Source organism: Colias eurytheme, chromosome 18 (assembly GCF_061535395.1).
Source record: "Colias eurytheme isolate Ceu_HAF_F1 chromosome 18, ilColEury1 Martin Lab GWU primary, whole genome shotgun sequence".
Lineage (NCBI taxonomy): Eukaryota > Metazoa > Arthropoda > Insecta > Lepidoptera > Pieridae > Colias > Colias eurytheme.
In genome coordinates, this window is record NC_142997.1 from 1027508 (window position 1) to 1046457 (window position 18950).

Sequence of the window (18950 nt, forward strand, 5' to 3'; positions counted from 1 at the left end):
GATTTGTTTGAATAGATTTGTAGTATTATTTCTTTTATCGATACGAAAGTAAACCTATATTAAAATATCTAGTAGTTAATTTATTTACACAAAAACAAAATTCCATAGTGAAATATTATATAGGTAGTTATAGGAAGTTACTATTGTTCAATTGAATATCGATACACGTATTTTTAAAGTGAATTCGCCAACAAAACTAAAGAAAGAAATACCCAAATATCCTACGGTTGTAGTTTGCCAAATGCGTTCATATATTGTGGCAGGCAATACAAAGGTTGGTGCACTTAGTAGATTAACAAACAAACTTGTGTTCCAATTTGATACCCTAATAAATAGCCTTTACCTGAGAGACTATAGTGATATATTTGATTTTGCATCTATAGTGTTTGTAAGTATATGGTATGCTGCTAAATATCGTTGTACCTAGTTTGTTATTAACTTATTAATAATATTTGACACAAACTAGGGACTATTAAATTTAAGTAGTCTCTAGTTCATTTACTCATTTTTCATAAATTCACTATCCGAATTGATAGGTTTGCCATTTTGAGGGGGTGAGGTAGGGGACTGTAGAGGGGTTGAATTGTCGATAAAAATACCTGTAGAATAGCCCCTTCAAATATCGGTATGTCATGTCCGGACACACTGTATAATCAATAAATTTAAGAACCTTTTAATTGGTGAATGCCTTGTTAATTTGCTTGAAGCAGAATCGCATGAGTAAAGTATTTTTAATTTTTAACTAATAGGTGCCTTTCATACATACTCGACAGCTTATGACGTCATTCAACTTAATTCCATTAACTTTGGTAGAAGCTTGTTATTAAACATTACTACAGTTAAATAACATTACTACAGTTATAAGCAGGTAAAATGGTATCACTTATATAAAGAAAATTGAAATCTTAACGGCTATTACTTCCCCAACATAGAAATAACCATAATTAAATTACGCGACAACTATATACTTATCTTTTATTGTGTTTTGAATGTTTTGCGAACGTTATCGATAATTTTATGAGATGGTGTTACGTGATCTGAACGAATATTGCTCATTGCGACGTTCCATGGGAATTTGTTTTGTAAATTGTTATGGTGGTAGAGATGATGGCAATAAAATCTGTATTCTGTATGTATAATATTTTGCCCTGTATTTATTTTTTCTTACTTCTTCTCTTCTTTGTTTATGGCCCAATCCAATAGGATTTGTTACTTATTAAACTGCTGTTTTCAAGTCAAACTATTTAACAACCGCCAATATTTTACATTACATTTTTAGGAATTTTTACGTCAAATAATGTGCCTGCAATTTTGCTCAGAACCTACCCAGAACCTACTTCAAGTATAGAAATAGACAGATCTAAGACTTAATTACAGAAAAAATTACAATTTTACCCAATCCCGTTACTAATTTCACAGAACATTTACCAGACCGTAGTCCTAGACTGTTCAATCTAGAACTATATTCATAGTCAGATAGCAACAGTGAGACAGGTACAGTTAATTACAAAGGTATTTACTGGAATACGTATGGTCTTGGTTGGGACAAAGGCTCAAGCACGATTTATAGAGCCACTCGTTACGGTATATTGTTATGGACGTCATAAGTTAACAAGATGTGTTTTAATTATTAGTCATTGAGTAAAAGGAGGGGGGAGTTTGTCCATAGAAAGAAATAGATGGATAAAGATCACGAATCAATCGTCTCAATACAGGAACAAACTAAACTTAGTTCCTGTGTTGAGAACTAAATGGGATGCTAATGATTATAAAATGTCCCTAGTAAGGGCAATATTATAGGATTATTATGTATATGTATATGATAAGCATGTATGTTAATTAGATGAAAAAAATAACTACCATTCGGTTTATTATTATTTTTCATTGAGTTAAAAGACTTGATTCTAACGTTACCTTATAGTCAGATTTAAGTTAGAATGCAATTATAACAATAGGGTAAAATTTCAAAAGTTATAATATAGATTTGCAAATATACACTTATTAATACGGACCTTGTATGAAAATACGTGTATTTTATCATAAACAGTAGGTATCATAACATGCGTGCAAAGTCACAAACATAAACTAGTCAATAAAGTCAACATGTCCAAGATAGTTGTTCATCCATCAAAATCCTGTCACACATCCGCGCCTCGTTATTAATTACCTGTTTTGTGACGTTTTGCAGCTCGATTCCTCAATCGTATGCGTACAGTCGGATGGAGAAATGATATCATTAATCTATACTAATATTATAAAGCTGAAGAGTTTGTTTGTTTGAATGCGCTAACCAAAAGAACTACTGGGCCGATTTGAAAAATTCTTTCGGTGTTTGATAGGCCATTTATCGAGGAATGATATAGGCTTCATATCATCACGCTAAGACCAACAGAAGCGGAGCCACGCGGGTGAAACTGCGGAGCGTAGCTAGTATATAATATAATCAGTAAACGGGTAAAGATTTATATTAAGAAAGCACATCAGGACACTTTAATTAAAGAATTATTATCAATATAGATACCTAATGTTCTAAAATAATAAGTATCTAAATCCAAAATAATTTGTTAATTTCTCTACTACGGATCATATTCTCCGGCACAAATAGAAAGAACGTCGTTTAATCTTTAAATTCCAGGAATCCTATCTCAAAGGAAAACTCGAGTTAAACTTATAAATTATTTTATTACCCGTAATGCCTTTTCTTCTCGACTATACCTGACGATAATTAATAAAGATATGAAACTGTCAACACGAATATACACATAGTTCAGAGCGTGTCAACGCCTCGCACGATAATTTATCGTGACCCCGTGTTATTCGCAACTGTTACCAAATTAGTTATCTGCACAACAGTACATAGATTTGAGTTGTAATTAAATAGCTAGGTGCTTTTGTGCGCGACTGTACATGCCCGCAATTGGGATAGGTCAGGTGTTTTGACACATTAGAACACGTGTAACGTGTTTAAAGAAATTATAATTGTAGATTTTGGTGTGTATTTCAAATACGATATTATTAACACGACGTTTAAAACATACACAAATATAGAAGTATTGTACAGTATTATACCTACTCTGTATATACCGCCTACTGTTAAAGAATACATATATACTGATTTTCAGTCAACATACTCAGGACAGATCATACCATAAAATCGCTCCAATACGATGTGAAAAAAAACTTACCTTCAAAGAAGTATACTATATTATAAATTAAGAAAATCTTACGTATATATGGGCATCCTGTCGCCATCTTTGAACCACATCATCATGGCGACATCTCGAGCTGATGCTGCGAGATCACACGGCATGCGGGTCTCCCCGCCTGGCGCGGACCACACTTGGATTATATCTGAAAAAATAATGACTATAAGCACTAGATTTATTTTAAAGGCAAGCTGTTTCTCCTAAACACAGGTTGCCCAGTAACCTAGCTAGGGAAACATTGGCTTGTATAAATTGTTTTGGTAGCCTTTTTATTTATATAATTTTACATGAATATTAATTGTATATTGTAATAAATTGTAATTGTAATTGTAATTGTAATTGATTTATTATTAGATATTAGAGACGTCACATTTCGGACAATAATTAATATCGCATCCAAATTACCTTTTTAGATAAACATAGATAAATGAGAGATTTATGATTATGATGAGATTTTAATATAAAACAAAACTTAATTTACGAATGTTCTAAAACGTTATCAAGGAAGGTCCTGATTATTGTATTAAATTATGACTCTTATCAAGTAGCATTTGGAAATATGACAAAAAAATATCACCTCACATTTTCATAAATCATACACAAAATATTATACAACACTTTTCAAAGCTTTGATGTCTAAAAATACTCTTATATAATGTTTTTTTCCTTTATATATCACAATAATATCTCCGCGAGTGCAGATTTAAAATCGTAAAGGCTGCCAAGAGGCGTAAGGACGTCGCAAGCACGTGGAAGTGTCCATTGTCCATAAGCAGTGTCGCATTAGAGCCTCGTTTACTGTACTCGCCTGGTGTAATCAATTATTGTCATTTATTTGGCAGTTAAATTTTATCAAAATAATTTTATCTAAACAGATATGAAGTCACAAACACTGACGTGTGGGTATTAAATATTCGTTTATTTAATTGGTGGTATGAATTTAGTGAATGTGATTAAAAAACGGCTTTTATTATATGAAATATGAGTTTTATAACAGAAATAAAAATAAACTAAAAGACATATTGTTTTAAGCTTATTTTAAATCATGGTGTTTTTAATTCAATATGAAAAGATACAAAACATGTCTTCTTAAATTAGGAATTATATCAAGCGTAATTAAATTAAATAAAGCATTATTAACATATTATCATCGAATATATCATGAATGAACTATTTCTTGTATATTCGATCCTATTCTGTTAATTTTGTAGTTCACAACTAAACAAAAAGTCGAATCTATTCACACCATTACTTTAAATCCAATCCTGTAACTGGCGCTATTAACTGGACCATGTCAAACACAGGTCAATACAAGTAAAGCTTGAATTTAATGACGCCTCTAAGGCTTTTGTCGCGAGTAACAGGATTCACACGAGATCTTTGATCTTTACAACTTTGAAGAATTAGGCCTTTGTATTGCTCGTATTGACCCGATTAGAGGCCTTTTGGGAAGTGTCCAGGAATTGTTAACGTTTTTATGTTATGTTCTATGTGTTGAGAACCTTTTTATCTAAATGGTACAGTATTTTCTAGAAATTTGTGAAATCATTCATTCATCTGATTATCTTATTACATAATATTACCACTTATAACTCAATAACGGCTGAACGGATTTTAATAAGTTTCGGTTTGTTGGAGTCATCTCCAATTTGATTATGATAACAACTGATAAACTTGCAAAAAATATCTACTCGGACAGAAACGGGACGAGCAGCTAGAGTTAAGAATATATTTTGATAAAGCTAAGTACATACAATAAAGAGATCAATGTCAGTACTCAGTATGAGAAAAAGGAACAGTAAGTGAATCTCTACAATACGTTGAAGTAATTCGATACATTTTCAAACACGTCGTAGTCAAGAATTTAATAAATGAAAGACAAACTTGTAAACAATGACGTGGAACTATCTTTGCCCATTAATGAGTACTAACTGAAATTGAAGATGGCACTTAACAAATATGTTATACGAGTCATAAGAGAGAGCGATTAAAGACTATGTAAATTAGGGATTATTCCATGTTGGTTATACTTTACATTTATACTTAAGTACAAGTCTATTGTCACCAGCTTGTCACAATTGTTGTTGTTTTTAATGGTTGAAGCAATGCTTATTAATTTCCTTATCAATTTTATTATCTCGTAAAAATCACTGCCAGTAATAAAGAATCTTACAAACGCAGTCCTCTTCACTTTGCTAATCAATTTTTAACTCTATCAAATACAAATTATGATGTACATTTAATTTCTCATAAAAAAAAATCTTTTAACCTACACTCTTAAATATTAAAATTCCTTATCTTCTCACTTATACCAAACATATTACCATTACTAGCGTTGTTTGTGTATTCTGCGTACTTCTGATATATAAGCGGCGTTCGTGAGGAAGGCCCATATGATTATTTCAAATTACCCCCATTTACGTGAATAATGAAGCAAAACTATTACACACATTGTGCTATTTTATTTGGATGCTGTTCTTTTATTACCTATATGGAGCAACATATGGCTTTTGGTATTTGTCTTGCGGGAAAAATAGAGACGGACTTTTTACCCTTAATATGTTTTACGAAAATTAAATCAGCACTAGAAATATTACAACATAAAAATTATATCATTTTGTGTAAACACAGACTTTGCAAATCAGTCCTACATTTTGATCACTTATCTGAAAAACATTATAGAAGAATATACGATTACATAATCAAAATAATACTTTGTATTGTACGTTATAATATGGACATATTATTATGTAGTTATTAATTTATGAATATTTTCTGATTATTGTTTTAGACCTTGGACCCATTTTAAATGAAATAATGAGACAATCATAATTCTTATTCAAATACAAGCATGTTTTATTGACTCGATTAATTGTGGTTTGTAAGAGAAAATTATTAGAATACTTACCCACTGCGCGAAGTGATATAGAGGTGATATAAATGAACGCTTTATTAACAAGGCCTTTATTTATTTTATTGTATTACTACAAACATCTTCTGATATTGCTATCACATTAACGATATAATGGTTAAATGTTTTTTGTTGATAAAGATTTTTATTATGTTTTTATTATTTAAAGTATTCCATTTTCAAACCGTGATAATTAATTGTTATTTTCCAATTATTATACAGACATGTAAGTAAATCATGTTTATATCTTTTTTAAACATTTCAAAAACGAGGCAGACAAAATGTCCTAAAAAATGTTAAAAGGCAAGCGTTGTAAATAAATCGCAATAGTCAACTATACAATGCTTTGTTATTTAATAACACTTGAAATATAGAAGACATTTTACTTCACACAATAGCAACTTAAGATTACGTACCTACATCACAGTATACAAGTATTACCTATGTTAATATCTTATCCTTTATCTTCGATATCACACCGCACAGTGGGTTCAGCCCTTAGGGCTTCATTATGGTGAACAATTAAATCATTGAAGCGATGTTCATTAACCATGGCATGTGTGATACAATCATGCAAAAATGTAACCGAGATATTCAGTGTTTGTTTAATACATTACGTAGAACTGCTTTTAAATTAGAGTTGATACTTGCGTAGTAACTCTTTAGTAATTTGTGGTGATACCGATGTCAGTGTTCCTTATTTTTAAATAAAATAAGGTTTTTTTTTTCTTTATATTTAGGGATTTTGTCCAGAAGGACGATGTTAATCCCATCGTACCTTCTACAAAGATGTTACACTTAACAATGTCAATTAAATACATTATATTCAATGCAAATATAATGAATGGAATTGCATACAAGCAAGTCTCTTATAAGTGGTTATAATAAAATTGGTGAAGTTATAAATATTACTTCAGGCATAATATAAAAGTCTTAAAAAGTCGATATCTAGCTTGATATTTCTTTCGATATAATAACAAAATTTCTAATATTTAATTAAATGTAAATTAACCCTAAAACAAAATATTATTCTCTATTCGTCATTCATCATTCCAAATAGAAATGTAAACTCATTCCAGTAATTGCTATTTTGTTTGCTTTCTATTTCAAAATTGCATCCTAGCACAGATAAAGCAAAATATGTTAAATTGCTTCCAAAACCGTACTGAAAGCTGAACACAAAATCAATACAAGCGCAGTTCAATGCAGTAACAAACTTGAAATACGTAATTTTTCACACAAAATCCGATCTAGATCCACTATACAAGAGATTAGTTAGCCTGGTTTGTATGTAAATCGTGAATTCACCGCTAACAATAAATGGTGGACGTATCGAAAGCAGTTGATCCCCTCTTAATAACTGGACTTGTATGGATATAACATTTATTAAAGCGATGTACATTGCTACTGCACTATACAATCAAATTTATTGGACAGTAATAAAACCAGCAATGTATGCAGTGCTATAGCATTTCGCGCATCGAAAAAAAGCTCAATGTTATTTGGTACGAGGTTTGTACAAATGGAATAATAGAGGTCCCTTTTTAATACGTAAGCCCTGTAATACCTTTTGTATTTTTTATTGGTAACTGTATTTATTATTTATTGCTGTAGCAATGATATCTATTGTTACTTATTCATCTGTAACGTAAAAATAGTTTGGTTGGACAAAGAATATCGATCAATCTAATATAATTGAATGTACATTGGGGATGTATAAGAAAAAATAATACTTACGTTATTTGCATTACCAGTAACAGGAATGTTTCATAGTATCATCTTGTATATTATTATGTAATAATATATTGAAAAAGGAGAACATTGATAAACAAGAAAATAGTTGAATTTATTTTTCAGATTAACGATAGTTACAAAAAAAGATACCTAGTTACTTCTTCCTAGAATCCATTAAAATTGCAAGAAAAGTTGATACTAAATAATCCTAACAGACCATAATTTAAAATATAATTACCAAAACCAAAATACAACCTAACGAGCAATTGCTATACCTTAATTTCTCTACCTCGCAAACGCTGCAAATTTCTAATTTAAACACCAATGGGAAAGCAGCACTCGACAATTCAAATTACTGGCAAAAAGCGAGCCGCAAATATAATTGGTGGTCGCACTCAAAACTATGGAGCTAATTGTGTCACAGCTTGAATATGTATGGCATCGATCGATCTGATGACGTCAACTGTCCTCTGGGCTTATCTTATTAATAAGTCATCATCAGAATATGACGTGGCCAATCTTTGTGGTTAAGCCGCTTGAAGTGGGAAGAGCATTAAAATGGGCCGTGTTAATGCGATGAATGAATGCGGAGTATTTTTCGTTGACCAATATGTATAAAAAACTAGTGCAAATCTTGAAATAAGAAGAATAAGAGCTCTTTAATGGGCATGCCAAAGAACCTAATAAGACGACATAAGAATATGTATTCAATGTGAACTGGTTTAATAAAAGTTCAATAAAACTTATTTTTCATCACGAGTTTTCCTCATATTTTTTTAATATACGACAGTTTAAGTTGATCGTTAATGCCGAAAAGAATCGACAAAATATCCATATATACTGAAAACATATGGAAAGATTTTAGGTCCTCATTTAATAAGTAATTGTTACCACTCTTGTTATAGTCAGCTTTTTCGTTAATAACATCAAGTGACAATTCACAATACCAAATTTTCCTCAAACAGTGTTTCATAAGTTTTCATCAAATTGCTTTATCTCAAATCATAAGAACCTTATATCTACAATATTTTCGATACAATGAAAAATAATTACTAACGAATAACGCAAGTAGAAATATAAATCCTTTATTAAAAATATGACAGCACTAGCTTCACAGGAAGCACAAATAAAACTGAACGAGGATATTTTAAAGTACTGTAGACGAAAATACGAAGCTTATGGTCAAGAAAATATTAACTCAACTATAAAAATTGAGACGTGTTATTAAATTATTATACTGGTTATACAAAATTGCATGCTGCTTTTGATGTATTAAAATGCAAAAGAAAGGCTTTACAGTTTCTATTAAAACCCATACTAAAAAATGGATTCTTCAGTTAGTTTTCCCAATGAATTCAGCAATTTTTTAGATAATATGTCGTACAATTAGCAGAGATGTTCCCTTTATTTTAATGCCAACAAAATAGCAGTTGAATTAGTTAGGGGCCATAAGTCGTATTATTTTCGAACTGTTTTTGATTATCCTGAATAGTCAAGTGAGTTTTAAAAAACAATTTACAATAAGCAGACATATTGCCTTTATTTCAAAGCCAACTAAATAGCAGTTAAATTAGAGAGAGTCGGGTTGCTAATCAGTCGTCCTATATTCCAATGTTTTTTGATAATTTAAGTGACTCTTGAAAGAAAATTCAATTTCCTTTAAAAATATACATTATAATATGTAATAGACGCGTATAAATCTTCAATCGAACGGTTGAAAATAATCACTAATGAGCAAACCAATGGGGGAATAAATACACATTGAATATGTATGAGATCTCCCGCTTTAGGTACGAAAGACTCCTATATTATTGACACACGTATTTTCCTTGCTTTTTATACTTTGTACAATTTCTGGTTAATTGTGAGATCTTCTGTAATGCTTTGTTTTTATCATGTTTCATAACAGCTTCCTTTGCAAGGGATTGTTAACATGAGTCACAATTTGTTCTTATTTATTTTTCTTCGATTTTAATGTACGGTACTAGAACAGATTCTTTCACAGTTGAAATAATGTTTTCGCTTACCTACAGTAGCGTTAGCTACTATTCAGTATTCTGTACCTACATTTTCACTTGATATTTCACACATTGTACATAATAATTATATATTATTTTAGAGAACATTACGTAACATTGTTCATAATAATTATTTTAATTCAGGCACTTGTATCTTGCGTACATTTACTAATTTATACACATTATGAGGATGATGGACTGTCTGATATTCCAAAAGTAAAGCATGAATACAGAATAATAAATTTTGGAATTACTTAATGACGCATTAAATAAATGATTAAAGACTGTAATGGACAGCAGGTCATTATTATTACAGTATCGCATTACCAAAATATGATAATACGATATTAATATTAAGTTTAATAAACAGATAGCCCTGAAATGATGATACGATTACTAAGGAAATTATTGACTTCTGGGAAAAAATTTTTTCAAATTTAACAACTGACTAAAATATTAAGGCTCTTATGTAGGAGCCAACTAAATATTCTATAAACCAAAACCCTTTTGTTTCTACCAGATAAACTGCCTAATCTCCAAAAAACTAAACTCATCCAAAATCTATTTCTACTGATATATGTGATTAATAGTCCTAACACGCAAAGAATAACTGCGCTTCCCAGGAGATTGGGTAAAATTACGCGTTCCTAGAATGCTATTAATCTAAAGGTATTGTAACAAAGGCGAGGTCAATCGGTATTTCATGAAATGGCTAAATAATATCGACGTTGTCGAATAAATCAATTCTACTTAAGTAAAAATCGAATAGTCTGACTGCGTAGATTGATAAATTACTTGATATATTGTTGATGAAATAAATATTAATAAAATGAACGCTTCTTCTCTTATTTTAGCGGTAAACTAGCTGGAAAACGTGGCATCACTCGCATGGTCCTCGGGTAAAAAAAAACAATAATATGTTATCACATTGTAATCTAACTATGTACCATTTTTATATTATACAGATCCAATCAGCTATTTTTACGTATGTATACAGTAACGAACTAAATTAATGTTTCAAAGGTTATATGTCGTTGCCTTCGAACTTCATCCTTAGAATATAATCAGCCTTGTTTGTTAGAGGTAGAAAAGTATAAAATTGCAGCGTTTAACTACTTTTATTATGCCAAAGTACTTATAATAACACAATTGAATATATTTTATATTTTATTTGCTGTCTCCTTGTCTTTCCCAAATTAGACCGATGTTTACGTAACTGCACTTGCTGGTATGTTATAAAAAACTTCTGTTTTGAAGAAGATTCGATCAACGATAGTTAGATATTATTCAACATAAGCACTCAGGGAAATTACAGTCCTAATTTACAAACTAGAAATTCAAACATAAAGACATTGTATACGCACTAAAACAGAAGGGTTGCTAATTAATAAACCGCCAGTCAACTTGTCTGTCCGTTGCCGTTTATCTCATTACGCTAGATAGTTGGGCTGTATTCAAGTTTGAGGCGCTAGGGCAATAGATTAGATTTTAGATAGATGCTCTATGGCAAGTTATTGCCTCCTTCAATGGTTAAAAGAGGCCGTATGTTAATAGTACGTGTGTGAAAGTTTGTGTATGAAGTTTAAATGGTTTAATTCTTTTATTGTAACTTACGTGTCATTCAATATATTTTGTTAACTTTACAAACAGCAGTTGGTATACCTCTAAACTAAAAACATTAATGCCTTGTCGTACTAATGAACTACATTCAGAAAAAAAATTCACTTGCTGTAGGAGCAAACCAGGATGATAATATTATCTTTTCATGTTATTTGAGATTCCATTTCAGTAGTACCTATATATGACATGTTTGCCACTTTATGGAAATTATAGACATGTATTGTTGACAAATTCCTTTTCTTGTCAATTGTAGTTTGTGGTATGATGATCAGGTAGTGCACATTGTATTTCTAATGGATGTGTAAGTCGTAACTAGCCTTGGATCATAAAATGACCAAAACTTATGCCCTAAAATTATGAAAATAATATTAATCCGTCCCTGTAGAATTCTGAAGGAGAAAATTAGTAGGAACTTTGTCACAGATGCAACTTAATTATGTTTACTCGGGACGCATGGCACTAAAATAGGAATTGTTTAAACAAACGCCTTCAACGTTTACTAAATACACGAAATATTCATGTTAATTTTAATACATGACATTTTCGACAATGAATTTATCAAGATGATTACCGTATTATGAAACAAAGTGAGACAATTTACATATTTTGTGATCTCTGGATAATAAGTGATCTTTAAATTGTCCCTTTGAAGTTTCTTTTAATGTTTTATTGATTCAATTTGAATCGAATTTGTGTTACGAAGTCGATCTATATTCTATATACTCAAGTGAATGTTCCAGACGACTGAAATTCAATAGGACATAAGAAAAACACAATAAAAATAGCACACTAGAAGAAGTTTCTAAAATAAACATAACAGTAACAGTAAAATAAAATCCACAAACGCATAGAAGCATAAGCAATTCAAAATATTTCCCCAGCATTGAATGCAGTTTTATACGAGAGTGCTATCAATAGCAGCGATTTCCTTAAAGAAGTGCTGACTAGAAATTATTCCAATTGTCAAGTAATACAATTACATGGACAGAAGGCTGGTCTCCAACTAGGTTCATTTACCGAGATAGCATTCAAAGTTGCTCCGTCGATAGCATTGTCTTCAGTGCAGAATGGTAATATTCTAGACGTGTTTTAAATGCATCTGGGGTGCAAAATGAAGGATGTGTTTGATTTTTATATCAGAGTATGAATGGGAGATGATGAAAATATATTTTTATTGCTGTTAAAAAAGCTTTGTTAAATAAAAGCTTAGTAAATGATGATACCTACCACGTTGCCAAAAATGTTGTGGTCAAAATTTAACCAAAGTTAACTTTGAATAAAAATACTGTAAAAACATTTCTTTTGAACAACATTACAAATAAAAAAAATAACAGCTTTTAAACTATAACGTGACAAACATTCAAAGCAGATTATCAAAGTGCTTTAAGAGATTTCTCTGACAAGCAAACGCAGTCTGTGCCGCGAAGTAGCAGCGTCAATAAATAAAAACTTGCAGCCATTCCAGTCTCGTATTTACTTAGCTCTACGAACTTCGATAGTATTGTACTCAGACTATTTGCATCCAACAATACAACGACACTCATTTTTGCTACTTAAGGACGTTTCAATGTAGCACTGTAGAAATCTATCGATTCATTGTTAAGTCTTGCTTCAACATTGTTTTGAGTTCTATTGTTTAGGTCGGTATACAATGTGGTTATGCGCACAATGTATTTTGCTGTCCTGTTAGATGCCTTCAGTTTGGTTTAAGTTTCAGTTGGATTTATTGTTACGGGGTTCTGAACTTCTGGTTTGATTAGGTTACGTGCTTATCTATTTTATTTAGCTCTTTGTTTCTTTTATCTATACACAGGATTGATAAGTCAAATGTGGATCGCACCTATAAGGAGTGGACTGATACCAAAAAATACATTATAATAATAGTTATTTCGAATACTCAACTGATAGCTTTTTTGTAGTCAAACGAAAAGGAACTGAATACGAAATTTTATGATGGGTTAACTCTCTAACAAAGTAGTAACCACACCATAATTAGTTATGTAATAATAACATCATTATCACTTAAACAACATAAGCCATTTACATAACGTAACAGTCTGACCGTTTTAGCGCACAAATTAATCTGTATTGTGGTATTAATTCTAATTTAATGAGGTTTCGACCTGTTTCGCAATTTGGGACCAGGGATATGTATGTATGTTAATATATTGGGCTTGTATGTACGGAATGTGGGACGCCAAGGTCGTTCGCAATGGCTCATCCAATTTTTGGCTCAATTATTCTATCGTTGGATTAAATTGTAATTATTTTCATATTTACTCATAAATTATTTGTGCTCGTGCACTTGTTATGTAACGTAATGCACAAAGCTACTAACAAAGTATTTTTTTAAATAATGGGTTTCAAATCTATGCCCGTAGTAGATATCACGCTGAAGAACCAGGTGCATACATACTAAAGGTTTTGAAATACTTGCTGTCAAGATTATAATTCACAAAGTGTAACAACATAAAGTATACTCTGGATTAGCACATAGGCAACTTATCTGAGTACTACGCATGGCTGTCTGCCAGTTTAAGATTAAATAAATAAATGGAAACTTTTGCGCTGATCTGTTATATCTACGCTGTGAAGGTTCAATGTATAAAGATAATAATTCTACATAGCCCTGTCCCTCTCCCTTATAGCTTTTTGGTTAATAAATTACTAACTTATACACTTATGTATTTGTTATATGAAACCTGTTCTTTTTGCCGAAATATATTCTCCAGCAAGTACATACCTACGGAGATAAAAGAGTGAACGGTTACCTTTAGCGCGCTCCATCATAGATCACATCACAGCTTACCATCAGACGAGATCTTGGTTGAGCACGCTTCCCTAGAACGCACCCGTTCACTCTTAATTTCGATTATACTTATCGTTAACTGAATTATCTCGGTACGTAACATTTCGGCACAAAGAACAGGTCTCATGTAACAAATACAGAAGTGTTAGCATAAACGTACTGTACATAATATGTAGTTACATTCTCCAGCACTTTACCGAGGCGCAGCTGCGTCGGCATTGAAGTAGGAAATTGCAATACATTGCACCTACAATCAAATCTATATTATAAGGACGGTTGCACATGTGGCTGCTCTTTAAGATAATATGACGCTGTTTGCATACATAGCTAACAAAACTATAATGCAGTTTTAAAGCGATATCACAGATAATTATATACTGGATGGAACAAAGTCAGTGACACGTTCTAAACGCTGGTAAAACTAATCAAAATAATTATTATTTTATGCACTACACTATGTGCAGAAAAGAAGGTACAAAAATGATGATTTGTGGGAATCAGAAAGGCATACCTAATATTATATTAGCCTGAAATATGCATGCAAATTAAAATTAGTTAATACATTAAAGAATGATTGAAAAGCGTGTATTCCGAATAATTATGCTAGTGTGGCGATACCCTAAGAACACATTCGTCTACGTAGCACGTTGCTGTGCTTGTACAACAAATGTTTATTTAAATCTACCCACATTTATCCTTGTACTTTACTCATATTATTTTTAGTAGGAAATATATGTAGCAATAATATTATAAGGAAGCTTTGGTTTGAGAGATAATAAAGCAGGAATATATTAGAGACTTTATAACCTTTAAATATGACTCAATGTTCAACACGAAAGCTTTATGTAATAACGAGCGGTCCGCCCCGGCTTCGGTCGTGGTACTACATATTTCGCAATTAAAGGTAGCCTATGTTCTTTCTCAGGGTCTAAAGATTATCTGTGCCAAATTTCATCAAAATCGGTTGAGAGATTTAAGCGGGAAAGCGTATCAGACAGACAGACAGACAGAGTTACTTTCGCATTTATAATATTATTAGTAGGGATAATTTTGGCATACATATAACATAAACAACATAACATATAAAATACCCACCATTTAAAACAAAGCATCCAAACATAACACAAATTGAAAGAATTTAGGTAATCACTATTTACACTAAAAACTAAATAGTCTTACCGATCCCGCTTTTAAAAGATCAGGCGCTAAACTCACATTCTTGCGCCCAACTATTCTAAACCACATAATAAAGATTCAATGTTAAACGAACGTATCATAACAGTACGAAATAAAACTAAAATAACAATTTCAAACAAAATTGTAAACGAACATTACATAATTTCATACGTTGCAATTCGTACGTTTCATCTTAAACCTGAAAAGCCTTAAATCCATACTTGCAACCTCACTTGGCCTACAGAATAAACTAACACTAGACGCTCCCGTAATTTCCGTGCCACGTCTGTCCTTCGTAGCTCTACATCGATTTATATCTGCTGAGCGATTTTATATCATAAAATTTGAAGATAGAGTTGAAAATTAAAATTGAAACGTAGTGATGGTTCAGATTTTACTTAGTTAGAGAACTTGATCCAGGTTTTGAATTAGGTACACGAGTGTAGACAGAGTACATAGTGTAATAAGCTGTTTTTATCATTGAATATTTGGGGATTCATAAGCGGTTTTGGAAATGTATTTATTTAAGAAAATGAGCAAATTGGAGTTTTAAAACAAATATTGTTATTGTTATTACAATTTTGTTAATTTAAGTAATGTCTATGGATAAAAAAATGAAAAATTAAACTAAGTATTAAGCATGGAAGCAGAGAAACAAAACGTTACGTATACGTTGTCTGTTACGCTTTCAAACATAAACAACTGAATCAGTTTTGATAAAGTTAGGATCAGGGATAGACTTGACCATGGAAAAGGAACCTACACATTAAAAACCAAACAAGGTTTGAATAATGTGATTAAAATATCTTGTATGTATGTATGTCACATTAAAAAGTGTGCACACAAGCAAAGCTGAGCAGAAAGCTAGTATATTATAATTAGAACTTATTTCGGCCTACTTATTGTTAATTAACATGATTACAATTTTAATTGCGAGTCATTATGAAAGGTGTAAAACACTTAATTTTCAGAGTTAAAATTAAAATGGTCATGTAAAAAATGCAGATTACATTTTAAAAAATTCAATTCAAATATGAATTCTGTGTTATGAATTAAAAAGTGAGAATTATTTAAAATGACTATGAAATTTCGATATAGTACAAACATTTACTTTCTCTGTGTGTGTGTTTGTGTGAGTGAGTATGAATTCATTTAATATTCTCATTTGTTACTATTTAATTAACGGGCAATATATAAAGCTATTAAACATATAAGAGGGACATTTATATTATAAATGTACATTAAACAATATTATTACAATCGTATATTAATTATTATGTGAACAGTTGGCAAATACTATACTAACGTTATTTCGAATCAATTCATATTATGCGTTACAAGCATTATGATGAATGAAACATTTTGTATATAAACTATGTACATAATTATATATTTTATGTTCAAACAGAAAACAGTTGTTGAAAATTCTAATTATACTGATATTAAACCATTGAGTTCGTAAAATAATTTATTTTATTTAATGCACAGAGTACGAATTAAATATCAATAAACTTTAAAATAAGTATCTATTAACTAAAAATTGATTAGAATCAGATCCCATAAAAATTTATAGCCTAAGCTTTAATTTCGCACTCAAACCAATCAAAAATAAACTTTATTTGATTTCTTGGACACTGCCAAACGTCACACTTAAATATTAATCACAATTCACTTCAATTAGTCAAAAGATTATTATCAGTTCGACGAAGTTTTTCGGCCCTCCAGTAGCAATTATACTAATTAACGGTTTATCGGAATGGTGACTTGTCAAAAGTCGCTAGATAACTTTTAATAGCAATTTTAATTGGCAGGAGCGTTGCAATATGTTAGGTTGCGTTTTCACAAGAGATGTGCGAAATGTGTCTTGCGAGGATGTCTAGCTGTGCTGTGAAAATGTGTGGGGGTTTCCACCAAAGCTGTACGAGGAAAGTGTGTGGTGCGTTGCGAACATTTGAAATGTCTTATTTGTAGTATTATTAAACCTTTAGCACTTTCCTCGCCCACATCCCTCGCTTGTTTTGTATACGAAAAAAAAACCGCCAAGTGCGAGTCGGACTCGCGCACCGAGGGTTCCGTACAAATAAGTTTAAAATTATTAAAAAAAAAATATTATGTGATGTAACTAAAAATTTATGGTTTTCGAAATTTCTAGATTCTAAGTTCACGGGAAGCACCCTGTAGGTTTTGATTCCCTGGCAAGTATCGAAAATTTGCGGCATAAACGGCTGTATCTTTTGATTGCGTTGGATTAGAAGTTTGATTTTTTCACAGGTTCAAGGGACAGTAGACCTGAGTAATTGATATAAATTTCAGCTTCATACTTCCACGCGTTCCTGAGAAAAAGGGTCTTGACAGACGGACGGACGGACAACAAAGTGATCCTATAAGGGTTCCGTTTTTTCCTTTTGAGGTACGGAATCCTAAAAATGTAGCACCAATGAGCCATTTCCACTAGAGATGTGCTGACCGAAGCGAGATAAATTAAGCAATAGTATTAGTTCTTTAAAAAGACATTCTTCATTACGCATCCTCGCACATCTCTGGTGGAAACGCAGCCTTATTATATGGATTTTGTGTGCAATTTAGAAGCTTTGGAATTATGAACACATGTCGCTTACTGATGGTTAATTAGAGATAAACCTAGGTATTAGTTATGTCTATATATATATTAATATAATGTTATGTTACTATTCGGCAGCTATTATCTGGGGGCACGGCAGTGCCCCCGCCAAGTCGAGCAAAAAAAAAGCGGCACGGCCGTACCATCCTTTTCTCGAAGCAATTCGGGCCTTTTTCGACCCCCTATAATTCGGTTGTGGATAAAGCAAGAAACCTGAATCTTCAGTAACTAATCCGGCATTGTATAAACACGGAATATTTAAAATTTCAGTCAATTTGAACCAGTAGTTTAAGAATGACAACTTGTTAAAGTTTCTAAATTTTGTCACTCACTGACTCACCGATCATCAAAAGTCCAAGGCACTTCTAGCAGACTTAGAAGCTTCATATTTGGAATACATATAGAGTTTAGTGTCTTAATCATGGGAAAACTTAAATATTTTGTAATTTCGGTCCAGTTTTCCAAATACACCAACTGCATCAATAACTTTGTAATCCCATATAAATATATCGGATTACAAAGTTATTTATGCAGTTGGTGGTTGGTGGTGGTATCAAAAAGAAAGGCTCTACAAAAAGAAGTGAGATCCCATCAAAAACATCCTGTAAAAAACCCAAGTCTCGCAGCTCAGTCTTTCTACCGTCAAAAGTTGTGAGATCCATGTAATACCAAGTCGGTTAATCTATTTAGTGTCTACTTGAAGGACCTTCTGTCTTAAGTTATTACATAAGTTATTATCATGCCAATATTAAAAATATTTAACGTTTAAACAAATAGATCGACTTGGACATCGCTTGATTTGATTATTAGTATGTATCACACTACACAGCACGACGGGCCAGCGACCAACAGGAAC

At 31.7% G+C, this 18950-nt stretch overlaps 1 protein-coding gene across 1 annotated transcript in view; it reads right to left on the reverse strand.

The window, feature by feature from the left end:
- LOC149900420 (cell adhesion molecule CEACAM5-like) overlaps nt 1-18950 on the reverse strand; it is a 76096-nt gene that overhangs the window by 41040 nt on the left and 16106 nt on the right. Inside the window, exon 2 of the mRNA XM_090112294.1 lies at nt 3228-3351. Coding sequence (XP_089968420.1) covers nt 3228-3351 — 124 coding nt within the window. The remainder of the gene's footprint in view (nt 1-3227; nt 3352-18950) is intronic.